Source organism: Salmo trutta, chromosome 7 (genome assembly GCF_901001165.1).
Source record: "Salmo trutta chromosome 7, fSalTru1.1, whole genome shotgun sequence".
In the NCBI taxonomy this organism is placed as follows: Eukaryota; Metazoa; Chordata; class Actinopteri; order Salmoniformes; family Salmonidae; genus Salmo; species Salmo trutta.
Genome location: NC_042963.1, coordinates 52,726,094 through 52,753,546, shown reverse-complemented (window position 1 = coordinate 52,753,546; position 27,453 = coordinate 52,726,094). Strand labels below are relative to the sequence as shown.

Sequence of the window (27,453 nt, the reverse complement as noted above, 5' to 3'; positions counted from 1 at the left end):
ACATGTCTCTATGTATATATATATATATTGCTACAGTTACCAAAAGCCATGCAATATCTACAGCTTTTATCTATGAACCTTCTAATGTACTTTGTTTTCAATAAATAGTAATAACTTATCCATCTCTGGTATTTGTACATTTACAGTAAATACACATACAGGTAACTGCCAAAATAAAGGAACAACTTGAGGAAATGAGGGAGTCAAATATATTGAAACCAGGTTCTTCCACACAGGTGTGTTTCCTGATTTAATTAAGCAATTAGCATCCCATCATGCTTAGGGTCAGGTGTAAAAATGCAGAGTTGCCCGCCATCAGGGATAGAAGAAAAGATGACTTAGTGACTTTGAAAGAGGGGTCTCAAAGAGCATAAGGGATTTAAAGGGTTTGTGTGTGTGTGTGTGTGTGTGTGTGTGTGTGTGTGTGTGTGTGTGTGTGTGTGTGTGTGTGTGTGTGTGTGCGTGCGTGCGTGCGTGCGTGCGTGCGTGCGTGCGTGCGTGCGTGCGTGCTCGTGTTCGTTTCAGTCCCCAGATCTCAACCCAACTGAACATTTATGGGAGATTCTGGAGCGGTGCCCGAGACAGCATTTTCCACCACCGTCAACAAAACACAGAACTATGGCATTTCTTGTGGAAGAATGGTGTTGCATCCTTCCAATAGAGTTTCAGACACTTGTAGAATCTATGCCAAGGAGCATTGAAGCTGAACTGGCTCGTGGCGGACCAACAACCTATTAAGACACTTTATGTTGGGGTTTCCTTTAACTTGGCAGCTACCTGTATATTTACATTGCTGCTTTGGAATGTGTTTCCCTTGTTTTTATCCCAACCTGATGAACCTAATAATTCGTCCTTTCTTAGAGTCAGTGGCGGCTGGTGTCATTTTGTTTGATGTGTTTGATACCCTTCCATTTTTTCAATGTCAGCCATTACAATGAACCTGTCCTCTAATTTCTCCCTCCACCAGCCTCCTCTGCTTTGAGTTTTAAAGATTGCACTAGAGGACAAAACAGACCATGCCGATGAACGGCTGAAAGCAGCGTTTGGCCTTCCTATCTCCTCTGACCACAGAACATCAGCCCTCCTTTTCAGTTTTCCGACAATCCTACATGTTGAATCATCACCATCCGTCGACACCCATCAGGTGATCTATTGCACACTGTCAACGTTCCTTATTGTGTTGTCTTGCCCTTAAGTAGTTCATTCATTCAACAGAAATAGAATGACTAGATTCTATGATTCATTCCACAGCATCCTCTGAAGACATTTCTGTCTGGTCTCGTTGTCCAGGACTTAAACCTGGGTCCAGCGACTGTCAACCCAACACCTTAGCCATTACATCAAGAGATCCAGTTTTTTTTCCTGGATCAAAACGGGACTTAGGTGATGGGCATGGTGGGGGGTGTTGGGGCTGGGGGCATGGCCATTTTACGCATTTTGGCAGAGATAAATGTGCAGTTTTACATCACATTTCCTGCAATTCTACACATTCTGCCATGGCTTATGCTATCTGAGTGACTCGAACATCATAACAAATCAATGAGGGCCTCATGCCATGACAAAAATACTCCTGAACGCATCATTTTTGGAATTTAAAATTCTCCCTGACTGTCTAGCTTTTATTTCGGTGATTGTTAGTTCTCAAATAAAATCTTAGTTAAAAAATATATAGGTCTATTATCTTTTTCGACATACTTTATATCTGGTTAAAGTTATTTAAGTTTACACTGAAAACGTTTTCCCATCCCGAAAATTATTTGTTTGGACATTCTGAAAAAAAACATAAGCGGCCAGCCCAAGACTTTCCTATGCAGACAAACCCCTGAGATCCGGACCTCTTGACAAGGTCGCTAAGTATTCACTGTCATTCCACAGCATCCTCTGAAGACTGCAGACATTTTTGCCTGGCCTCGGCGTCCTCGTTGATGGTGACCTTCTTGTTCCTTTTGGGGTCAATCCAGGAGTTACGTATGACCGCGTTGTTGGGCAGCGGGTCGGCCTCTATGATGCTCACCACCCTCTTCTTCATCTTACTCTTCAGAACCTTAAGATAAGATCAGATAAGATAACATAAGATAAGAAAACAGATGATAAGATAACATAAGAGAACAGAAGATAAGATAACAGAAGATAAATACGATAAGATATCAGAAGATATGATAAGATAAGAGATGATAAGACAGCATATGATAAGATAACAGAAGATAAGATTAAATAACAGAAGATAAGAGAACAGAAGATAAGATAACAGAAGACAACAGAAGATAAATAAGATAATTGAAGATAGGATAAAACAACAGAAGATAAGATATGATAAGATACCAGAAGATCAAATAAGATATTCATTTATTAATCTCCAAAGGGGACATTTGATTGCACCAGCCAATAGATAAACAATATCTACACGAAACAATTACACAATAAAAACACGACAAAATACACACACTACACACTGGGCTGTGGTGTGGAGTGTGCGTGTGCATGTGTGTATGTGCTTTTGTGTGTGTATGTGGCAGAAGTGGTTGGGCAAACCTTCTGGAACTTCTGCCTGGTGAAGGCGTAGAGAAGCGGATGGAAGATGGTCGTCCCGTACGCCATGACCAGGAAGCCCAACCGCAGCTTGACCGTGAAGTCGCTGGGGCCTACGGTCAAGATGACCGTGTTGAGGACGGTTATGGGAGTCCAGCAGAGCAGGAAGGTCGACACGATGAGCAGCGACATCCTGAAGACTCGTTTCTGCCGTTCTCGTCGCTCCCGGTGGCGTTTAACCGCTCGTCTCAACGCAATGATGAGGGAGACGGAGGTCCGCATGCCCATCGGGGGGAGAGCGCGGCCGCTGGGCTCGGATGGGCCCGTGGCCCCGTCCATCGCCTGTGACGTCATAGCCGTCATGGAGGGACGTTTTTTCCTCCTGGCCTTCTTCTTCTGCGACGCTGTGTGAAAGCGTGTCCCAATGCGGATGTTGAGCGCCTGGAGGATCTTGGAATAGGTGACGAGCATCACAACAGCAGTGAAGAAGAAGATGGGGATCTGGACCAGTAGGTGATAGTAGAGTCCTAACTCTGTGTAGTATTGGTTAGTGTGGGCCACTGTGACTACGTCTGCTAGAGTCTGGTTCAACTCCGACTGGCCTGGGGCAAAGAACCCCACCTCCATGAAAGGCACCAGGAAACTGAGGAACGACAGCACCCAAATGGTGGCCAGCAGAGCCAGGGCGCGGCCCATCGTTAGGACTCTATTCGCCGGTTTCACAGAGATGTCGTACCGGTCCAGGGTAATGGCGAGTACGTTGGCTGCCGTGCCGACACTAGCGAACGACACACAGGCCTCGTGGAAGCAACAAACCAAGGCTGTATCCCCCTCCAGAGACAACAACAACACCACCATGGTCAGTGGGATACAGCAGACACACACTAACACATCCAGGACGTGAAGGTTCATGGTGACGATGTTGGAGACCGAGGAGATCAGGTTGGACTTCATGCAGTACAGGGCCAGCACGGTGAGGTTGGAGCTCAGGCCCAGCACGATCTCCAGCATCAGGAAGCCGGTCAGGGACACCTGAATGAATTAATGAATGAATACTTTATAGTCCTGTATGGGAATTTGTCTGGCAACAATACAGGATTTATTGTTAAAACGCTTTTTAAATAAACATTTCTCCAATAATCATGATTTTATTCCAGGTGTAATCTGTGTCTGGTAAACTATCCCAATATCACGTAAATACAGCACATATCACATGACCTACTTCAGACAGACATACAGTATATAGTGTAGGTGTACCTGGAAGGAGATGGGGTAGGGGTATGGGTAGGGCGTGGCTGGAGACATGGTTCTGCTGATGGGCTCGGCTGCGTTGTCGGTGACGGTGACGTTGCTCATGGTGCCTTCTTCTCTCTCCAGAGGGGGAAGGATATGCATTATCCTGTAGGGAGGGGAGGGAGAGGGGGAGAGAGAGGGATAGAGAGAGAGAAGGAGAAATGTAGACGGAGAGAGGAAGAGAGAGAGGAAGAGAGAGAGGAAGAAAGGAAGAGAGAGGAAAAGAGAGAGAGAGGGAGAGAGAGAATGAGAGGAAAGGGGAAGGAGAGAACGAGTGGGATGTAGAGAAGGAGAAAGAAAGTGAAAGAGGGAGTGTTTGTGAGGAGAGGAGGAGACAGAAGGGGGTTTGATTAGAAGCTACACCTCAAAGAAGCTCATCTGAATCTCAAACACTGATTCCCTGCAACTAGGACATCAGATTGTTCCTATGATACAGAATGAATTAATAATTTTATGCGTGAAATCCTGGCAGTGGTAAAACTATATAAATAATAAGGAAACATTTTCTGGGTTTAAATGAAAAAACTAAAATGCTGAAAGCGTGCCAGAGATTTTAAATGCAGAATATTGTTGTAGATTGTGCAGAGCATTGATAATGAAATACACTGAGTATACAAAACAGTGTATTTCCATGACATAGACTGACCAGGTGAATCCAGGTGAAGTTTGGATCCCTTATGGATGTCACTTGATATATCCACTAAGTGTAGATGAAGGGGAGGAGACAGGTTAGCCGTTGGTACAGGGAGGGGGAGGTTCTAAGCTGACATGTAGAATTGTTTTATGACAATAAAACCCTTACTATGAGTCATTTCTCTATTTGTTTTGGAATTTTAGCACACCTTAAGGTATACATTAAAAAAAATATGTATTATTATTTGATCAAATATTGAATTTGGCCTTTACTACTATAGCACAGAGAAACGCATTGAATAACACTTTCATGAATGGCAAAAAATAAATAATATCTCATAAGGAATAATGTTTTGAAGTGGCTGTCCTATATCTAGAAGACAGAAGAAAGCTCAGGAAGTATTGTTTGTATTTTTTCAACATACTTAGTAAGCCCTTGTTTTTTGGGTAGGCACAAAAATACCTTCAAACGCTGGAGACGGGAAGACCGACATTCGGGATGTCTCACGGTGTGACAAACAGCACTCTAGCTCTGTCACGGTTCACCGCAGATGAGGAAGTGCGACATCGGCGGATGTGGTGGATTGAGACGCATCCAATGCAACAACAAAAAAAACTTAAACTGATGGAGTTTGATGGGGATTTTTGTATTATGTTAATTAGATTGACGCACCAGTGAGGCAATCGACACTAAAGGATAAAGAAATAATATTTTTAAGCATTGAGACATGGATTGTGTATGTGTGACGTTCAGAGGGTGATGATTTGAAGATAAAACATTTAGGTGCCTTTGAACAGGGTCTGGTAGTAGGTGGCAGAAACACCGGTTTGTGTCAAGAACTGCAACGCTACTTGGTTTTTCACAATCAACAGTTTCCCGTGTGTATCAAGAATGGTCCATCACCCGAAGGACATCCAGTCAACTTGACACACTTGGGAAGCATTGGCGTCAACATAGGCTAGTGTCCCTGTGGAACGCTTCGACACCTTGTAGAGTCCATTCGCCGAAAAATTGAGGCTGTTCTGAGGGCAAAAGGGGGCAGGGTTCAACTAAATATTAGGAACGTGTTCCATTTAGCAAACACTTCTATTTAAAGCGACTTACAGTAGTTTTAAAATGTTGTATTTAACCTTTATATAACTAGGCAAGTCAGTTAAGAACACATTTTTATTTACAGTGACGGCCTACTCCGGCCAAACCTGGACGATGATGGGCCAATTGTGCGCCGCCCTATGGGGCTCCCAATCACAGCCAGTGGTGATACAGCCTGGAATCGAACCAGGGTCTGTAGTGACACCTTTAGCACTAAGATGCAGTACCTTAGACCGCTGCACCACTCGGGAGCCCATGTGCATATTTTTAACATAGTCCCGGAAAGAGAATCAACTATCTGGGCATCGCAAGCGCCATGCTCTACCAACTGGTCTACAGAGGACCATGCTCTACTAACTGGTCTACAGAGGACCTGTGCTCTACCAACTGGTCTACAGAGGACCATGCTCTACCAACTGGTCTACAGAGGACCATGCTCTACTAACTGGTCTACAGAGGACCATGCTCTACCAACTGGTCTACAGAGGACCATGCTCTACTAACTGGTCTACAGAGGACCATGCTCTACTAACTGGTCTAAAGAGGACCCATGCTCTAGCAACTGGTCTACAGAGGACCATGCTCTACTAACTGGTCTACAGAGGACCCATGCTCTACTAACTGGTCTACAGAGGACCATATTCTACCAACTGGTCTACAGAGGACCATGCTCTACTAACTGGTCTACAGAGGACCATGCTCTACCAACTGGTCTACAGAGGACCATACTCTACCAACTGGTCTACAGAGGACCCTTGCTCTACCAACTGGTCTACAGAGGACCATGTTCTACTAACTGGTCTACAGAGGACCATGTTCTACTAACTGGTCTACAGAGGACCATGCTCTACCAACTGATCTACAGAGGACCCGTGCTCTACCAACTGGTCTACAGAGGACCATGCTCTACTAACTGGTCTACAGAGGACCATGCTCTACTAACTGGTCTACAGAGGACCATAATCTACCAACTGGTCTACAGAGGACCATGTTCTACTAACTGGTCTACAGAGGACCATGCTCTACCAACTGATCTACAGAGGACCCGTGCTCTACCAACTGGTCTACAGAGGACCCGTGCTCTACTAACTGGTCTACAGAGGACCCGTGCTCTACTAACTGGTCTACAGAGGACCGTGCTCTACCAACTGAGCTACAGAGGCAAGCAACAACAGTCTATTCTACTGATGTCAAGGCTGTCTAGATTGTGACACCCCTATGGGGTAATGCACTACACAGGGAAAAGGGTGAAATTTAAGGATGTGGACATAATTCTGTTTTTCTGCTGCTTCAGGCTCAATCCAACTTCAGGTTCTGAAAGATAAAGCCTGGAGCACCAGGCAGAAAAAGCTATTTTATTTTCAGAGACTTCACAATAGCAGCAGCAGGGGAAGTGGTAATAGAAGCAGCAGTGGCTTACGGCAGTCTGAGAATTATGTGTAATAGAATTATTGTCAACATAAAATAGTAACATAATCATAAACATAAAAATAAAATAAAAAACTGACCACCCCTCCCCCTTTTAGCTCTGACTGACAGCTACCTTATTGAAGAAAATGTACTTTCGTATCTGTGATATGTGGTTGTCCCAACTAGATATCTTAAGATGAATACACTAACTACGTCGCTCTGGATAAGAGCATCTGCTGAATGACACATTTTAAATGTGAAAAATGTAAAAAGGTTTTATACCAATTTTCAGTATACATAGCCTCTAAAATATACACTATATATACAAAAGTATGTGGACACCCATTCAGATTAGTGACTTTGGCTATTTCAGCCACACCCGTTGCAGACAGGTGTATAAAATCGAGCACAAGGCCATGCAATATCCATAGACAAAAATTGGCAGTAGAATGGCCTTACTGAAGAGCTTGGTGACTTTCAACGTGGCACTGTCATAGGATGGCACCTTTTCAACAAGTAGTTTGTAAAAATTCTGCACTGCTAGAGCTGCCCAGGTCAACTGTAAGTGCTGTCATCGTGACGTGGAAACATCGAGGAGCAACAACGGCTCAGCTGCGAAGTGGTAGGCCATACAAGCTCAGAATGGGACCGCTGAGCACTGAAACGCGTAGCACATAAAAATTGTCTGTCCTCGGTTAGAACATTCTTTACCGAGTTCCAAACTGCCTCTGGAAGCAACGTCAGCTCAAAAACCGTTCGTCGGGAGCTTCATGAAATGGGTTTCCATGGCCGAGGAGCCGTACACAAGCCTAAATCACCGTGCGCCTTCCCAAGTGTCGGCTGGAGTGGCATAAAGCTCGCCGCCATTGGACTCTGGGAGAGTGGAAACTAATTCTCTGGAGTGATGAATCACGTTTCACTATCTGGCAGTCCGGCGGATGAATCTGGGTTTGGCGGATGCCAGGAGGATGCTACCTGCCCCAATACATGTTGCCAACTGTAAAGTTTGGTGGAGGAGGAATAATGGTCTGGGGCTGTTTTTCATGGTTCGGGCTGGGCCCCTTAGTTCCAGTGAAGTTCTCCTTAGTTCCGGGATCGAACCAGGGTCTGTAGTGATGCCTCTAGCACTGAGATGAAGTGCCGTTGTCCGCTGCACCACTCAGGAGCCAGTATATGATACAATATCAGTACTTGTTGCGTTTACAACTTGTCTATCATCTACAGATTAGAGCCAGTGTATTGACTGTTTGAATGGAATGTTGGCATATTGGCAGTTCATTTGAAAAATGTATGGGATCATTATTTTAAAACTGACTGGCTAGCTAGCTATCAAACATACAATGCAGGGAAATTCTTCACATTCATTGTTTTACACAATATCTTATCACAGCACTGGCAAATCATGGTCGACCAACTCCCTGACCAAAATGTCTGACCTTTTATCCCATCATAAGAAGGTTCATGTCCCTTCTAGTATTCTAATTCATAATTCTATAGGGTCCGACCTCCAGGGTCCCAATGGGGGCTGCTGGGGGTTGTAATTCACCAGTCAACAGTAGGTTAATATACAACATTATTGGGTAATTCTCATTAACACATTGAGTTGTTATGTGAATTCTAATCAGAGGCTGTCACGTCCTGACCAGTATAAGGGGTTATTTGTTATTGTAGTTTGGACAGGGCGTGGCAGGGGGGTGTTTTTTTTTGTGTTGTCGTTTTTTGGGGGGTATTGTTCTATGTTTTGTATTTCTATGTTCTTTCTATGTTGCGTATTTCTTTGTGTTGGTCTGGTATGGCTCTCAATCAGGAACAGCTGTACATCGTTGTTGCTGATTGGGAGTTATACTTACGAAGCCCTTTTTCCACCTGTCTTTTGTGGGAAGTTATTTTTGCACTGCTGTGGTTAGCCTGCAGAACTGTTTAGCTGTCGTTCGTTTTTTGGTTTTGTGTCGTGTTCTCAATAAAGGAAATATGAGCATTCACTTACCCGCTGCATTTTGGTCTACTCACTACGACGGCCGTGACAGAGGGCGTCATTATGCATTGATTTATTGACAATGTTGTCCCTGTTGAACATTATATAATACATTGACATGTCTGTTCGTTCTTGTGTTCTGTTCGTATACAGTTCCAAATTAAAATGCCCACCAATGTTGGAACAGTCTAACTTTTTTACAAATCTAAATTGATTTAATTCTACAATGCTGTAGCTGGTCTACATGAAAGATGAGGGTTAGTAGTAGCAATACAGTCCAGAGAGCTGTCAACCTCATGCAGCCCCAGTCCCAGAGTTTACTCACCCTTCTCTCCAGCTCTATCTGAGCCCCAGCAAGGCTCCGTAGTCAGGTAGCTCCCCAGCTAGACCCACACAGACAGGCATCCGATTCAGGTATAACGTCACAATGAGACCACCACAGAAGAAGGATCCTCTCTAAGCCTACCAATCAAGACTCTCTGAGCTATCGTCCTGAGAACAAGGGTCTACTACTAATACTGATCCTCTCCTCTTCCCCCACCCAGGGAGGCTGCTATGCTTCCAGGGAGGCTGCTATGCTTCCAGGGAGGCTGCTATGCTTCCAGGGAGGCTGCTATGCTTCCAGGGAGGCTGCTATGCCTCCAGGGAGGCTGCTATGCTTCCAAGGAGGCTGCTATGCTTCCAGTGAGGCTGCTATGCTTCCAGCGAGGATGCTATGCTTCCAGGGAGGCTGCCAGGCCAGAGAAGCACCTCTCTGTCCTGCCACCAGCAATGCTGCTCTCTTCCACCAATGAACCACTAAATGCAACGTAAGCAACTATTGGACTGGCGGACTGGACAGGACTGCTAGTTGGCTGGGGCCTTCATCCAGTCGTTAATGACTTTAAAATATTTGGGTGTCTATAGAATATCACGACGAGGATGTCCAGTACTGCAGAGAGGGAGGGAAGAGAACACACCTGGATCTCTCTCTGTCTCTCTGTCTGTCTCTCTCTCTCTCTCTCTCTCTCTCTCTCTCTATTCAATTCAATGAGGCTTTATTGGCATGGGAAATATACATTGGCAAAGCAAGTGAAATAAACTCTATCTGTCTCTATCTCTATAGCGTTGTTTTTGTGATGGATGGATGGATCACAGATAAACTCTTGGAGCCTCTGGATCTCCCTTTCCTGAACCCACGGTATTATTCCCATGCGTGGCAGAAGCCACAGCCACTACTACAGAGGCCGCCGCACAAAATAACAAGACAACGATGCTTCCTCTTCCTCTACAGTGGGTCTGAATTCACTGAATGCCGGCCTATAAAGTCAAAATAATTTAATGCAACTGACTTTACAAATCCTTTAGAATCCAACTGTAGACTGTAGAATCCGACTGTAGACTGTAGAATCCAACTGTAGACTGGAATCCAACTGTAGACTGTAGAATCCAATGTAGACTGTAGAATCCAATGGTAGACTATAGAATCCAACTGTAGACTGTAGAATCCAATGGTAGACTGTAGAATCCAACGGTAGACTGTAGAATCCAATGGTAGACTGGAATCCAAATCCTTGGTTGAAGAAGATATACAGTAACTCGTTTAGTCCAATTCTTTAGTCCAGCCTAATCACTAAAAAATCACTAAAAAAATCCTATGTTCCTCCATTTCAGATGTTCCTCCAATTCAGATGTTCCTCCAAACAGTGGGCGGTTTTCAGCCAATCAAAAACATACATTCCCATATTTGTGTAATTTAGTTGTGTATTTGTGTATTAGTGGCAGGTTGGCATTTATTGTCATGAATCTCTGCAGAGTTTGTCACCAGCTGGCACAACCACAAAATCATACAATTTTAAAAGTAACCCTAACCTTAACTACACTGCTAACCCTGATGCCTAAACATCAAACACATTCAATTAAGACCAAAAAGCACATTTGTGTTTTCAGGAATTTTTATGATATAGCCAATTTAGACTTTGCAGCTGGCCCGTCTAGCGGAATTCGCTCAGTTCTGCCTTGGTGCTGTATGTGTAATCGTATGATTGTCAGGTGTATGTGTGTATGCCTGCGTGTGTGTGTGTGTGTGTGTGCCTGTGTGTGCCTGTGTGTGTGTGTGTGTGATTCAGAGGTAGAAGGTCGTGGTCATGAAGAAGGGGATGACAGTGAGTCCATTAGAGGATGCCTCACCTCTGTGATTTTTACCAGGATAAAACTCCTCAAAATGGATTGGTCCAGAGGATAACAGTCCTGGACAGGGATTGGTCAAGAGGATAACTGTCCTGGACAGTGATTGGTCAAGAAGATAACAGTCCTTGGCAGGGATTGGATAAGACGATACAAGATTGTATGAGACGACCACACAGACCAAACCATCAACAGTCAGTCCTTCAGTCACATCCCACTCTTACTCACCGTCCTGGAGGAGAGAGAGAGAGACAAAATGAGGTGGGAACAATTTTGATAAATTCATATATCTATTGGGTGAAATACCACAGTGTGCCATCACAGCAGCAAGATTTGTGACCTGTTGCCACAAGAAAACCAGTGAAGAACAAGCACCAATGTAAACACGGCCCATATTTATGTTTATCTATTTTCCCTTTTCTACTTTAACTACAACACTATATATATACATAATATTATTTTGGAAGGTTTGTGTGTTTACTGTTAATTTTGTATTATTTATTTCACTTTTGTTTATTATCTATTTCACTTGCTATGGCAATGTTAACATATGTTTCCCATGGCAATAAAGCCCTTAAACTTAACTTGAGAGAGAGAGAGAGAGAGAGACAGAGAGAGAGAGAGAGAGAGAGAGAGAGAGAGAGAGAGAGAGAGAGAGAGAGAGAGAGAGAGAGAGAGAATGTGTGTGTCAGTCCAAATAAACACAAGGGTATGTTTCCTCCCTGGGGACTCCCACTAGCACAGCTACAAGCCTGTTGCCGATGCCTATTCATGTCCCTCTATGTCCTTTGATTAAAATATACCTTGATTCAATTACCATAATGAGCCCTTACCATAGTTACCATAATGTAGCCCTTACCATAGTTACCATAATGTATCCCTTACCATAGTTACCATAATGTATCCCTTACCATAGTTACCATAATTCTGCCCTTACCATAGTTACCATAATGTAGCCCTTACCATAGTTACCATAATGTATCCCTTACCATAGTTACCATAATGTATCCCTTACCATAGTTACCATAATTCTGCCCTTACCATAGTTACCATAATGTATCCCTTACCATAGTTACCATAATGTAGCCCTTACCATAGTTACCATAATGTATCCCTTACCATAGTTACCATAATGTAGCCCTTACCATAGTTACCATAATGAGCCCTTACCATAATCACCATAAATGTAGCCCTTACCATAGTTACCATAATGTAGCCCTTACCATAGTTACCATAATTTAGCCGTTACCGTAGTTACCATAATGTAGCCCTTACCATAGTTACCATAATGTAGCCCTTACCATAGTTACCATAATGTAGCCCTTACCATAGTTACCATAATGTAGCCCTTACCATAGTTACCATAATGAGCCCTTACCATAGTTACCATAATGTAGCCCTTGCCATAGTTACCATAATGAGCCCTTACCATAGTTACCATAATGTAGCCCTTACCATAGTTACCATAATGTAGCCCTTACCATAGTTACCATAATGTAGCCCTTACCATAGTTACCATAATGAGCCCTTACCATATTTACCATAATGTATCCCTTACCATATTTACTATAATGTAGCCATTACCGTAGTAACACACATACACACACACACATACACACACACATACACACACAAACTCACACACACACTCACACAAACACACAAACACACAGATGCACACACTCACACACAAACGCACTCGCACACACGCACGCACTAGCACACACACTCACACACACACACACACACACACACAATCACTCACACATACACTCGCACACACACTCACACACACACACACATTCATCCCCCTCCTCTCTCCTGTAACTATTCCCCGGGTCGTTTTTTGTAAATTAGAATGTGTTCTCAGTCAACTTACGTGGTAAAATAAGGGTTAAATAAAATAAATAAACAACAAACACACACACACAAAAACACAGATGCACAGATGCACAGACGCACACACTCGCATGCACACACACACGGACGCACTCGCACGCACACACACACGCACTCTCACACACACACAAACACACACACCCAGAAACACGCTTACACCAACAATCACTCACACATACATGCAAATGCACACACACACAAACACACACACATACACACACACGTACAATCATTCACACACACACACACACACACACACACACACACACACACACACACACACACACACTCTCACACAAACGCACACACACACACACACACACACACACACACACAAGCATATGCACACACACACACGCACGCATACGCACACACACACACACACACACACACACACACACAAGCATATGCACACACACACACACACATACACACTCACAAGCATATGCACACACACACACACACACACACACACACACACACCTACACACTCACCCTTTCCCGACTTGTGCTTCCTTCTATTTAGTTGTTTGACTCATTGCCTGTAGCTGTGAGATCCATCATAGGGCAAACTTAACATTATCTACGTCTGTTTATAATGTCATTTAAGTTATGATACACTAATAACTGGATATAGGGAGCATTATGAAGGCGGAGGGTTCAAGGGAATTATTATGAGGTTACGACTGGTATCAATGCTTGCAGCAGTAAAATTGTTAAGCCGCAGGAGTAACAGTAATATTGTTAAGCCCCAGTAGTAACAGTAATATTGTTAAGCCCCAGTAGTAACAGTAATATTGTTAAGCCCCAGTAGTAACAGTAATATTGTTAAGCCCCAGTAGTAACAGTAATATTGTTAAGCCCCAGTAGTAACAGTAATATTGTTAAGCCCCAGTAGTAACAGTAATATTGTCAAGCCCCAGTAGTAACAGTAACATTGTTAAGCCCCAGTAGTAACAGTAACCCTGTTAAGTCCCAATAGTAACAGTAACATTGTTAAGCCCCAATATATAACTCCTAGTACCGCACAAAGTAGAAATCCCAAGATGGCAATAAGACCAATATCCTTCTGGGAGAGTGTCCTGTGGACATATGAGACCCAATTAGAGCTTTTTGGTAAAGCGCACCATCTCTATGGTTACAGAAAACAAAATGAAGCCTTCAAAGAAAATAACACCTTCCCTTCAGTCAAACATGGAGGAGGTTCAGTGATGTTTTGGGGTTGCTTTGCTGCCTCTGACACTGGGTGCCTTGAACGTGTGCATGGCATCATGAAATCAGGAGAATACCAAATGCATTTTGGAGCGCAATGTCAGACCCAGTGTCAGAAAGCTTTGTCTCCGTCGAAGGTCATGTATCTTCCAGCAGGACAATGATCCCAAACAGACTTCAAAAAGCACCCTGGAATGGTTCAAGACAAAATGCTGGACTGTTCTGAAGTGGCCAACAATGAGTCCAGATCTAAATCACATTGAAAACTTGTGGAGAAATCTAAAAACAGCAGTTAGGAGAAAGCAACCTTCTAATCTGGGAGAACTGGAGCAGTTTGCACAAGAGGAGTGGGCCAAACTGCCAGTACAGAGGTGCAGGAAGCTCATTGATGGTTAAAGGAAGCGCTTGATTGCAGTTATTTTGAAAAATGGCTTTGTTACCAAATATTGAGGTCTAGGGTTTCAATCATTTTGTCAATGCCATTTCTGTTTATTTTCTGACTTAAATTGATATATTAAGTTCTGAATCAAAAAACAAAGGTTCTGTAGTAATAACAGTAAAATAAAGAATTGTGGACACTAAATACTTTGACCAATTTCAACTTATTTTTAGGGAAAATTGTGAGTTAATTGAAAATGTGCAACGGTGCCAATATTTTTGGTCACGACTATGAGTAGACATTAGACAAGTAAAACATTATAGATAACTGCTTCAGTAAAGATAGAAGTGTAGTGTATTGATCCTGCAGTGTTTTGATGGTGTCCAACATTTGAAATACTGTCTTGTGTCAATATTGAAAGAGCAGTAGGACTGCCAACAGCAAACACACTTGCAAAAAAAACAACATAGAAATTCAAAAACATCTTGGATCTTTTAAAAATTGTAGAGAGTTTGAGAGTGAATAAACTGTCAACTGGAGACTCTTACAGTGGGAGACTCTTACAGTGGGAGACTCTTACAGTGGGAGACTCTTACAGTGTGATACTCTTACAGTGGGAGACTCTTACAGTGGGAGACTCTTACAGTGGGAGACTCTTACAGTGGGAGACTCTTACAGTGTGATACTCTTACAGTGGGAGACTCTTACAGTGGGAGACTCTTACAGTGGGAGACTCTTACAGTGGGAGACTCTTACAGTGGGAAACTCTTACAGTGGGAGACTCTTACTGTGGGAGACTCTTACAGTGTGATACTCTTACAGTGGGAGACACTTACAGTGGGAGACTTACAGTGGGAGACTCTTAAAGTGGGAGACTCTTACAGTGGGAGACTCTTACAGTGGGAGACTCTTACAGTGGGAGACTCTTACAGTGTGATACTCTTACAGTGGGAGACTCTTACAGTGTGATACTCTTACAGTGGGAGACTCTTACAGTGTGATACTCTTACAGTGGGAGACTCTTACAGTGGGAGACTCTTACAGTGTGATACTCTACAGTGTGATACTCTTACAGTGGGAGACTCTTACAGTGGGAGACTCTTACAGTGGGCGACTCTTACTGTGGGAGACTCTTACTGTGGGAGACTCTTACTGTGGGAGACTCTTATTTATGTGTGTAATTCAATAATGTGTGTAGGCAATTCACAATTAAAACACCTGCTAGTTGTCAATATTTTCTTAGTGTTAGAGAGGTATTTGGTATCGAATTACCCAAGCTATCAAAAGCACCATCCTGCAGCACACCTTAGATGGAACTGTTGACTAGTGCCCTGTCCCATCAAAACAGAAACAAAAGCTTACTCACCAGCCTGAGTAAACAAACAGACGCTACTGAGCTGGTCCACTGCCCATACTGTCCCGTCTTGATCCAGTACTGTAGTCTTGGCTCAGTACTGCAGTCTTGGCTCAGTACTGTAGTCTTGGTTCAGTATGGTAGTCTTGGCTCAGTACGGTAGTCTTGGTTCAGTGCAGTAGTCTTGGTCCAGTACTGTAGTCTTGGTCTAGTACTGTAGTCTTGGTTCAGTACTGTAGTCTTGGTCCAGTACTGTAATCTTGGTTCAGTACTGTAGTCTTGGTTCAGTACTGTAGTCTTGGTCCAGTACTGTAATCTTGGTCCAGTACTATAGAAATCCTACAAGCTCCAAAGCACCTGAGCTCCTAGATTCCAACAAAGGACTTCTCCTCACTTCCAGGCAGAAGTAAACCCAGGATCAGAACGATGTAGGTGTCCCATGCAGTAAGGGTTTTCTAAAAGACTGCTTTTCCTCTCGTCCCGTGTCTGTCTGTCTCTCTTGACAGCAGAGAAAAAATAACCACAGAAAAAATCCTGCTGCTTTAATTTCCTGTGCTCTCGCTTGTCTTCCTCCTCTCTTTATCTCTGTACACACGGCGTGGTGTGAACAAGCAGCTATCCACCTCATCAACTCTGTGGCATGAGCTCTCTCCAGCCTCACTGTGTGGAGTGGAGTAAAAACAGACGTGCTCCTAGTATCTCTCTCTCTCTCTCTCTCTCTCTCTCTCTCTCTCTCTCTCTCTCTCTCTCTCTCTCTGCTCCTCTCTCTCTGTCTCTCTCTCTCTGTCTCTGCTCCTCTCTCTCTCTCTCTCTCTCTCTCTGCACTGGTCCCCCCTCTCTCTATCTCTCTCTCTTTCTTCCCCCCCTCTCTATCCACTGCAGAGCTTTGCAGTGTTCCCCCTCCCCTGATGGGTCTTCTATAATAGGCTTAACCCTTTCCTGCCTGGAGGGGGAGCCGCTTCCTTTTGTTATGGTCCCGTCCTTTCTCCTCTCAGAGCGGCCCTGACATGCTCTGGGATGGGGTAGTCTATTAAAAAGGCAGTTTGTACCGTTAAGTATGTACAAATCTAAATCTAATTGTATTCGTCACATGCTTTGTAAACAGCAGGTGTGGACTAACAGTGATTAAACAATGCAGTTAGTTGGAAAATAAAGAAATAATAGAAACGTTAAATACGTAGTAATACATGTAATAATATATACACAATCAGTAAAGAGAACGTATATACAACCAATATACAAGTCGATGTGCAGGTGTACAAGGTAATTGAGGTAGATACAGTATGTAGATAGTAAACAGTACTGTGTGGACCATGTTAATTCCTTAGTAATGTGGACACGAGGAACTTGAAGCTCTCGACCCACTCCACTACAGCTCCATTGACGTGGATGTGAGCTTGCTCGGCCCTCCGTTTCTTGAAGTCCACAATCAGCTCCTTTGTCTTGCTGACGTTGAGGGAGTGGTTGTTTTTAAGGGTGGCAGGTAGCCTAGCGCTTAGAGAGTTGGGCCGGTAAACGAAAATTTGCTGATTTGAATACACGAGCCGACAAGATGAAAGAAAATCTGTCAATGTGCCCTTGATGAAGGCACTTAACCCTTGTTTATTCCTGATGCACTGTGCTACTATGGCTGGCCCTGTAAAACTGACACATTTTACTGCACCTATCCTATGTATGTGACAATAAAAAATATAAAAAATGGGGGGGGGGGGGGGGGGGGGGCATCACACTGACCTCCTCCCTATAGGCTGCCTATTTGTCATCGGTGATCATTCCTACCACCGTCGTGTCGTCAGCAAACTTGATGAGTCGTGAGAGGCTAGACCGTCGTGGGTGAACAGGGAGTACTGTAGGGGACTTAGCATACACCCCTGAGGAGCCCTGTGTTGATGGTTAGCTTGGCAAAATGTTTTATTGCCTACCCTCATTGCCTAGGGACGTTCCGTCAGGAAGTCCAGGATCCAGTTGCAGATGGAGTTGTTCAGTCCCAGAGTCCTGAGCTTGGTGATGAACTTGGAGGGGACTATGGTGTTGAATGCTGTAGTCAATGAACAGCATTCTTACATAGGTATTACTTTTGTCCAGCTGGGTGAGGGCAGTGTGGAGTGCAATAGAGATTGCGTCATCTGTGGATTTGTTGGGGTGGTATGCAAATTGAAATGGGTTCGGGGTGTCTGGGATGATGGTGTTGATGTCGGCCATGACCAGCCTTTCAAAGCACTTCATGGCAATAGAGTGCTTTGGGGTGATAGTCATTTAAATCAAATCAAATCAATCAAATAAAAAAAAATTCTCACAACATTTTCGTGAAATGCTTACTTACGAGCTTACTTACGATGCTTACTTACGTGCTAAATAAACTAAAGGAACATTTGTAACACAATAAAATAACAATAACAAGACTATATACAACGGGTACCGGTACCAAGTCAATGTGCAGGGGTAGGAGTTGGAGTGTCGGTGTAGTATGTGTGAGTGTGTGGTTAGAGTCCAGTGAGTGTACATCGAGCCTGTTCAAGAGAGTCATTGCAAATAAGGGGGTCAATGCAAATTTAGGCAGGTTATCTTGGCATTCTTCGGCATGTGGACTATGGCGGTCTGCTTGAAACAACGGTCGGGGATAGGTTGAAAATGTCAGTGAAGACACTTGCCAGCTTGTCAGCACATGTTCTGAGTACATGTTCTGAGTACGCGGCCTTGCGAATGCTAACCTGTTTAAAGGTCTTAGTCATATTGGCTACCAAGAGCGAGATCACACAGTCGTCTGGAACAGCTGGTGCTCTCATGCATGGTTCAGTGTTGCCTTCCTCGAAACTAGCATACAAGGCATTTAGCTTGTCTGGTAGGCACATGTAGCTGGGCAGCTCGCTTGCGGGTTTTCCTTTGTAATCCATGATGGTTTGGAAGCCCTGCCACATCCACCGAACATCCACATGCCATGTTGTGTGAGAAAAATCTAAATGTGCCCTAGTCAAAAGTAGTGCACTATAAAGAAAATAGGGTGCTGTTTGGGACGTATCCTTGGTAAACACTCAAAAGAGTGCCTTCTCAAACTTCAGAGGAGTTCAGAAGAGAATGTATTTAATATTTTATAGACATTAATATTGCAGCCTGCTGATCTTTTAGTCCTCAGACTCTGTTTGATATTTTCCACCATTTATTTCCTCCTCCTTGTGTGTGTGTGTGCGTGTGTGTGTTCATGTATGTATGTGTGTGTGGTGTGTGTTCATGTATGTGTGTGTGTGTGTGTGTGTGTGTGTGTGTGTGTGTGTGTATGTGTGTGTGTGTGTGTGTGTGTGTGCGTGCGTACGTGCGTGTGTTTGTATGTGTGTTCCTATTTCGTGCTCATGTGTGTTTAACAAACTTTCCCCAGCCAGCCCTTATCAGATAACTTTGCAGCTGATTCTTATGATTTTACTGATTCTACTGATTCTATTGATTCTACTGATTCTATTGATTCTACTGATTCTACTGATTCTACTGATTATTTTGATTCTACTGATTCTACTGATTCTATTGATTCTACTGATCCTATTGATTATATTGATTCTACTGATTCTACTGATTCTTCTGATTCTACAGATTTTACTGATTCTACAGATTCTATTGATTCTACTGATTCTATTGATTCTACTGATTCTATTGATTCTACTGATTCTATTGATTCTACTGATTCTACTGATTCTACTGATTTTACTGATTCTACAGATTCTACTGATTCTACTGATTCTACAGATTCTACTGATTCTACAGATTCTACAGATTCTACTGATTCTACTGATTCTACAGATTCTACTGATTCTACTGATTCTACTGATTCTACTGATTCTACAGATTCTACTGATTCTACTGATTCTACTGATTCTACAGATTCTACTGATTCTTCTGATTCTACAGATTTTACTGATTCTACAGATTCTATTGATTCTACTGATTCTATTGATTCTACTGATTCTATTGATTCTATTGATTCTACTGATTCTATTGATTCTACTGATTCTACTGATTCTACTGATTCTACAGATTCTACTGATTCTTCTGATTCTACAGATTCTACAGATTCTACAGATTCTACTGATTCTACAGATTCTACTGATTCTACAGATTCTACAGATTCTACTGATTCTACTGATTCTACTGATTCTACTGATTCTACTGAGTCTACTTCAGCGGCGGGTACTTTCTTTCGTATCCATGTTTTGCTGCACATTAGGAGATCTGCCTGAGCATCAGACCCATAGGCTTCTACAGAACCACTTTTATCTCACTGCTGCAGCATGCATACTGCATCACACACACACACAAACATACAAACACTCAAGTCGTACGCACGTACGTGTGTGTCTGATCTATTTAAATCCCTCGCCGCCCACTTCACACCAGAACCCCAGCAGAGTAGAACATCACTTCTGTGGAACTGTGGATTTCAGTTATAAAGGAGATATCTTTAAGGGAAATAAACTTTGCAGGCCGTTGGCCATAAGTAATTTGCTATTGATGAAGTTGGGTAATATATACTATATATACAAAAGTATGTGGACACCCCTTCAGATTAGTGGATTCTGCTATTTCAGCCACACCTGTTGCTGACAGGTGAATAACATAGAGCACAAAGCCATACAATCTCCATGGACAAACATTGGCAGTGAATGGCCTTATTTGTCACGACTTCCGCCGAAGTCTGCTCCTCTCCTTGTTCGGGCGGCGGTCGACGACACCGGCTTTCTAGCCATCGCCGCTCCACATTTTCATTGTTCCATTTGTTTTGTCTTGTTCCCTGCACACCTGGTTTACATTCCCTAATCATACTGCATGTATTTATTCCTCTGTTCCCCCACATGTCTTTGTGTGAAATTGTTTTGTTACGTGTTTAGTGTGATGCGCCAGACTGGTTTTCTCCCGGGTATCGTATTTTGACCCGTTGTATGTATTTGTCATACATTTTGTATATTTGTGAGTGTTTTCGCGCTTGTTTACTTTTACCTGTGGCTGGAGGTTTTTGGACGCAGTTGCGTCTGTCTTTTGTGCCTCTGCCAAATAAAGTGCGCCTGATCACAACTCACTGCTCTCCTGCACCTGACTTCCTACCAGTAGCGCACAACCTTGACATTATTGAAGAGCTCAGTGACTTTCAATGTGGCACCGACATAGGATGCCACCATTCCAACAAGTCGGTTAGTCAAATTTCTGCACTGCTAGAGCTGCCCCGGTCAAATGTAAGTGCTGTTATTGTGAAGGGGAAACGTCTAGGAGCAACAATGGCTCAGCCACGAAGTGGTAGGCCACACAAGCTCACAGAACGGGACCACCGAGTGCTGAAGCGAGTAAAAATTGTCTGTCTTTGGTTGCAACACTCACTACTGAGTTCCAAACTGCCACTGGAAGAAACATCAGCACAAGAACTGTTCATCGGGAGCTTTGTGAAATGGGTTCTAGGGCCGAGCAGCCGCACACAAGCCTAACATCACCATGACCAATGCCAAGCGTCGGCTGGAGTGGTGTAAAGCTCGCCGCCATTGGACCCAGTGGAGACGTTCTCTGGAGTGATGAATCACGTTTCACCATCTGGCAGTCCAATGGACTAATTTGGGTTTGGTGGATGCCAGGAGAACGCTACCCACCCCAACGCATAGTGCCAACTGTAAAGCTTGGTGGAGGAGGAATAATGGTCTGGGGCTGTTTTTCATGGTTCGGGCTACGCCCCTTAGTTCCAATGAAGGGAAATCTTAACGCTACAGAATACAATGACATTATAGACAATTCAGAAATGGTTTGTCGAGGTCGGTGTGGAAGAACTTGGCTGGCTTGTACAGAGCCCTGACCTCAACCTCATCGAACACGTTAGGGATGAATTGGAACGCCGACTGCAAGCCAGACCTAATTGCCCAACATCATTGCCCAACCTCACTAATGCTCTTGTGGCTGAATGCAAGCAAGTCCCCGCAGCAATGTTCCGACATCTAGTGGAAAGCCTTCCCAGAAGAGTGGAGGCTGTTATAGCAGCAAAGGGGGGACCAACTCCAAATTAATACCCATGATTTTGGAATGAGATGTTCGATGAGCAGGTGTCCACATACTTTTGGTAATGTAGTGTATATCATATAGGATATTATATATACCTTACATGTGACCTGTGATAAGACTATGCAATTAATATGACAAAGTATATTATTATAATATTTATCTAACTCCATAAAGATAATTTTACAATCTGCAACCAGGACTATTGTTGAGTTACAGGATAAAAACTATCAACAAAGGTCTGACCATGGGATACTGAAAGCAAATAGATTGAATGTCTTTGTAAAATGAAGGATTCACAAACATGTCATTAAGGCATTAATCATCTAAACATGATTAGAGAGGGAGAGAAAGAGATTAGTCATAGCCTAAAAGGCCATGACCCAAGAGTCCCTGGGGAGGAGAGAGAAAGTGAGAGAGTATATCCCACCACAGCAGGTCAGGAACAAAGAAGACAGAGACAATGAAGATAAAACACTTTTAGAACATCTGACTGTTTTCAGAAAACAACATCTGAGTTGTTGACCAATAGAATACTGTTGAGTTAACTTCCAATCACATCATCAGACCTACAGGACAAATTGCACCTCTATAATCACAGAGGTGTGAGAGAATGGGGAATGTGGAGAGCAACACAAAGTAAGCTGAATTCCTAAGAAGACAATAAAACCTTTTACATCGAGTGTTGATAAAAGTGATGTCAGGGGTTGGTGAGATAATGGTGAGATAATGCAGCATTCCTAAGACAACATAAGTTAATTATTGCATCAATGTAAATATTCATTTCGGGGGCTGGGCCCGCCACTACATTGACTATTCCGACAGGGTCTATCGTTATTTGCGTTCATGTACTGCAGTAAGGATCATCCACTTTCTAAAATTGATTAATCTCTCCTCTCCTGAAAAATGTATGTGAATGAACTAAAGAAGACTGCATGAACGGAAGTGGAAAAGGGGGGAGGGGCAGGTGTTGCACTTCTTGGCCACATTCCAAGGATTGGACATTTGGCCGAGTTGCGTTTGGGCATGTTTCCAGAGGCTCTCTTGCTCCATATTTGTTGATAAGAGATGAAAGGGCAGAGCAGAGGAGAGCAGAAGAGAGGAGAGGAGAGGAGGGAAGAGAGGAGAGGAGAGGAAAGGAGGGAAAAGGAAAGGAGGGAAGAGGAGGGAAGAGGAGAGGAGGGAAGAGGAGAGGAGAGGAGGGAAGAGGAGGGAAGAGGAGAGGAGAGGAGGGAAGAGGAGAGGAGGGAAAAGGAAAGGAGGGAAGAGGAGAGAAGGGAAGAGGAGGGAAGAGGAGAGAAGGGAAGTGGTTGGAAGAGGAGAGGAGGGAAGAGGAGAGGAGAGGAGAGGAGAGGAGAGGAGAGGAGAGGAGAGGAGAGGAGAGGAGAGGAGAGGAGAGGAGGGAAGAGGAGAGGAGAGGAGGGAAGAGGAGAGGAGAGGAGGGAAGAGGAGAGGAGAGGAGAGGAGAGGAGAGGAGAGGAGAGGAGAGGAGAGGAGAGGAGAGGAGAGGAGAGGAGGGAAGAGGAACGGAGGGAAGAGAAGAGACTACACAACAAAGAGAGAAGAAAAGATAACAGAGAAAATAAAAGACAAGAAAAGAGACGATAAGAGACAAGAAGAGACGATAAGAGAGGCCTCAGAGAAATCCTCTCTACTACTGTATAAATGTCCCTCCACCCTAAACACCTCTTGTGATGGATCAGTTACATCAAATCAAATGTATTTATATAGCCCTTCTTACATCAGCTGATATATCAAAGTGCTGTACAGAAACCCAGCCTAAAACCCCAAACAGCAAGCAATGCAGGTGTAGAAGCGCGGTGGCTAGGAAAAACTCCCTAGATAGGCCAAAACCTAAGAAGAAACCTAGAGAGGAACCAGGCTATGAGGGGTGGCCAGTCCTCTTATGGCTGTGCCGGGTGGAGATTATAACAGAACATGGCCAAGATGTCCAAATGTTCATAAATGACCAGCATGGTCAAATAATAGCAATCAGAGTGAACAGGTCAAGGTTCCATAGCTGCAGGCAGAACAGTTGAAACTGGAGCAGCAGCACAGCCAGGTGGACTGGTGACAACAAAGAGTCATCATGCCAGGTAGTCCTGAGGCATGGTCCTAGGGCTCAGGTCCTCTGAGAGGGAGAGAGAAAGAAAGAGAGAAAGAGAGAATTAGAGAGAGCATACTTAAATTCACACAGGACACCGGATAAGACAGGAGAAATACTCCAGATATAACAGACTGACCCTAGCCCCCCGACACATAAACTACTGCAGCATAAATACTGGAGGCTGAGACAGGAGGGGTCAGGAGACACTGTGGCCCCATCCGATGATACCCCGGACAGGGCTAAACAGGCAGGATATAACCCCACCCACTTTGCCAAAGCACAGCCCCCACACCACTAGAGGGATATCTATAACCACCAACTTACCATCCTGAGACAAGGCCGAGTATAGCCCACAAAGATCTCCGCCACGGCACAACCCAAAGGGGGGCGCCAACCCAGACAGGAAGACCACGTCAGTGACTCAACCCACTCAAGTGACGCACCCCTCCTAGGGACGGCATGGTAGAGCACCAGTAAGCCAGTGACTCAGCCCCTGTAATAGGGTTAGAGGCAGAGAATCCCAGTGGAGAGAGGGGAACCGGCCAGGCAGAGACAGCAAGGGCGGTTCGTTGCTCCAGTGCCTTTCCGTTCACCTTCACACTCCTGGGCCAGACTACACTCAATCATAGGACCTACTGAAGAGATGAGTCTTCAATAAAGACTTAAAGGTTGAGACCGAGTCTGTGTCTCTCACATGGGTAGGCAGACCATTCCATAAAAAATGAAGCTCTATAGGAGAAAGCCCTGCCTCCAGCTGTTTGCTTAGAAATTCAAGGGACAATTAGGAGGCCTGCGTCTTGTGACCGTAGCGTACGTGTAGGTATGTACGGCAGGACCAAATTGGAAAGATAAGTAGGAGCAAGCCCATGTAATGCTTTGTAGGTTAGCAGTAAAACCTTGAAATCAGCCCTTGCCTTACCGAGTGTAGGGAGGCTAGCACTGGAGTAATCTGATCAAATTGTTTTGTTCTAGTCAGGATTCTAGCAGCCGTATTTAGCACTAACTGAAGTGTATTCAGTCCTTTATCCGGGTAGCCGGAAAGTAGAGCATTGCAGTATTCTAATCTAGAAGTGACAAAGGCATGGATTAATATCTGACTTTTGCAATGTTACGTAGATGGAAAAAAGCTGTCCTTGAAACAGTCTTGATATGTTCGTCAAAAGAGAGATCAGGGTCCAGAGTAACGCCGAGGTCCTTCGCAGTTTTATTTGAGACGACTGTACAGCCATCAAGATTCATTTTCAGACTCAACAGAAGATCTCTTTGTTTCTTGGGACCTAGAACAAGCATCTCTGTTTATGTCCGAGTTTAAAAATAGGACGTTTGCAGCCATCCACTTCCTTATGTCTGAAACACAGGCTTCCAGCGAGGGCAATTTTGGGGCTTCACCATGTTTCATTGAAATGTACAGCTGTGTGTCATCCGCATAGCAGTGAAAGTTAACATTATGTTTTCAAATGACATCCCCAAGAGGTAAAATATATAGTGAAAACAATAGTGGTCCTAAAACAGAACCTTGAGGAACACCGACATTTACAGTTGATTTGTCAGAGGACAAACCATCCACAGAGACAAACTGATATCTTTCAGACAGATAAGATCTAAACCAGACCAGAACTTGTCCATGTAGACCAATTTGGGTTTCCAATCTCTCCAAAAGAACATGGTGAACAATGGTATCAAAAGCAGCACTAAGGTCTAGGAGCACGAGGACAGATGCAGAGCCTCGGTCTGATGCCATTAAAAGGTCATTTACCACCTTCACAAGTGCAGCCTCAGTGCTATGATGGGGTCTAAAACCAGACTGAAGCATTTCATATACATTTTTTCTCTTCAGGAGGGCAGTGAGTTGTTGTGCAACAGCTTTTTCTAAGATTTTTGAGAGGAATGGGAGATTCGATATAGGCCAATAGTTTTTTATATTTTCTGGGTCAAGGTTTGGCTTTTTCAAGAGAGGCTTTATTACTGCCACTTTTCGTGAGTTTGGTACACATCTGGTGGATAGAGAGCCGTTTATTATGTTCAGCATAGGAGGGCCAAACACAGGAAGCAGCTCTTTCAGTAGTTTAGTTGGAATAGGGTCCAGTATGCAGCTTGAAGGTTTAGAGGCCATGATTATTTTCATCATTGTGTCAAGAGATATAGTACTAAACACTTGAGTGTCTCCCTTGATCCTAGGTCCTGGCAGAGTTGTGCAGACTCAGGACAACTGAGCTTTGGAGGAATATGCAGATTTAAAGAGGAGTCCGTAATTTGCTATCTAATGATCATGATCTTTTCCTCAAAGAAGTTCATGAATGTATTACTGCTGAAGTGAAAGCCATCCTCTCTTGGGGAAGGCTGCTTTTTAGTTAGCTTTGCGACAGTATCAAAAATACATTTCAGATTGTTCTTATTTTCCTCAATTAAGTTGGAAAAATAGGATGATCGAGCAGCAGTGAGGGCTCTTCGACACTGCACGGTACTGTCTTTCCAAGCTGGTCGGAAGACTTCCAGTTTGGTGTGGCTCCATTTCCGTTCCAATTTTCTGGAAGCTTGCTTCAGAGCTCGGGTATTTTCTGTATTCCAGGGAGCCAGGGATTCTTATGACAAATATTTTTAGTTTTTAGGGGTGCAACTGCATCTAGGGTATTGCGCAAGGTTAAATTGAGTTCCTCAGTTAGGTGGTTAACTGATTTTTGTCCTCTGACGTCCTTGGGTAGGGCAGAGGGAGTCTGGAAGGGCATCAAGGAATCTTTCAAGGAATCATGATGCTGATGAAATGCGTATCCAGCCCCTGTATGACATGTTAATGTCTAAGATCATCCGGATGGAATAGGAAAACAGTATTGTTTGACACCTCAGTTGATGGAAGAGAGTGATTGGAAATACTCTTCCCCGCAGGGAACAGACATGGGTTGAAATACTATTCAAAATCCTTTTAAAACATTGTATCTGGGCTTGATGGCTCTTACCCGATGTAAAGGAACATCTGGCACTCCAGTCAGGCTAGAGCAAAATCCCCCCCCCCCCAAAAAAAAATATTTTAAAGGCTTCAAATTGTATTTGAACCCAGATCTGAAGGGAATACAGTGAGGAAAGTACCTAGACACTGAACTGATCAAAAATATAGGAAGTAAGGTAAGTGTTTACACCGATTGTACTGTAGCTAAAGTAGCTTTATATTACATTGAGAAAATGAATTGATGTCACCCTCACAGTGGTTGTTTTGTACCTGATTTACAGGCTGGACTGGTGTTCTCTCTTTATCTCTCTCTGGCCATATCGGCCCACCAGATCCTCCTACATGAAACTAACAACATGTCTTGAGCCTTGTGTATCCACCCATTTCATTATGGAAAGAGTTAGAATGTATCTGCGTAGAGCAAACAGACACTATAAG

General features: G+C 43.7%; 1 protein-coding gene across 3 annotated transcripts; it reads right to left on the bottom strand.

The window, feature by feature from the left end:
- Positions 1–882: 882 nt before the first annotated feature.
- LOC115197672 (G-protein coupled receptor 22) lies at positions 883–16,668 on the bottom strand. Of its 3 annotated transcripts, XM_029759419.1 has the most exons (5): positions 15,956–16,668; positions 11,103–11,331; positions 3,787–3,928; positions 2,533–3,561; positions 883–2,044 (listed from the first exon to the last, which is right to left on the bottom strand). In XM_029759419.1, exons 3-5 carry the CDS (start codon positions 3,922–3,924, stop codon positions 1,865–1,867), a joined length of 1,347 nt encoding a protein of 448 aa, XP_029615279.1. In that variant the 5' UTR covers positions 3,925–3,928; positions 11,103–11,331; positions 15,956–16,668; the 3' UTR covers positions 883–1,864. The 3 variants fall into 3 exon arrangements, with proteins under 3 accessions (XP_029615279.1, XP_029615281.1, XP_029615280.1); XM_029759421.1 differs by lacking the exon at positions 11,103–11,331 and having other exon boundaries at positions 15,956–15,963; XM_029759420.1 differs by lacking the exons at positions 11,103–11,331; positions 15,956–16,668 and adding an exon at positions 9,259–9,913.
- Positions 16,669–27,453: the final 10,785 nt, after the last annotated feature.

Excerpts from the sequence above, each read along its gene's own strand:
- LOC115197672 (XM_029759419.1), bottom strand. The coding sequence starts at position 3,924 with ATGCATATCCTTCCCCCTCTGGAGAGAGAAGAAGGCACCATGAGCAAC. Across the intron at positions 3,562-3,786 it reads CCTACCCCATCTCCTTCCAG|GTGTCCCTGACCGGCTTCCT; the intron begins GTACACCTACAC and ends TAATTCATTCAG. Across the intron at positions 2,045-2,532 it reads CCAGGCAGAAGTTCCAGAAG|GTTCTGAAGAGTAAGATGAA; the intron begins GTTTGCCCAACC and ends TCTTATCTTAAG.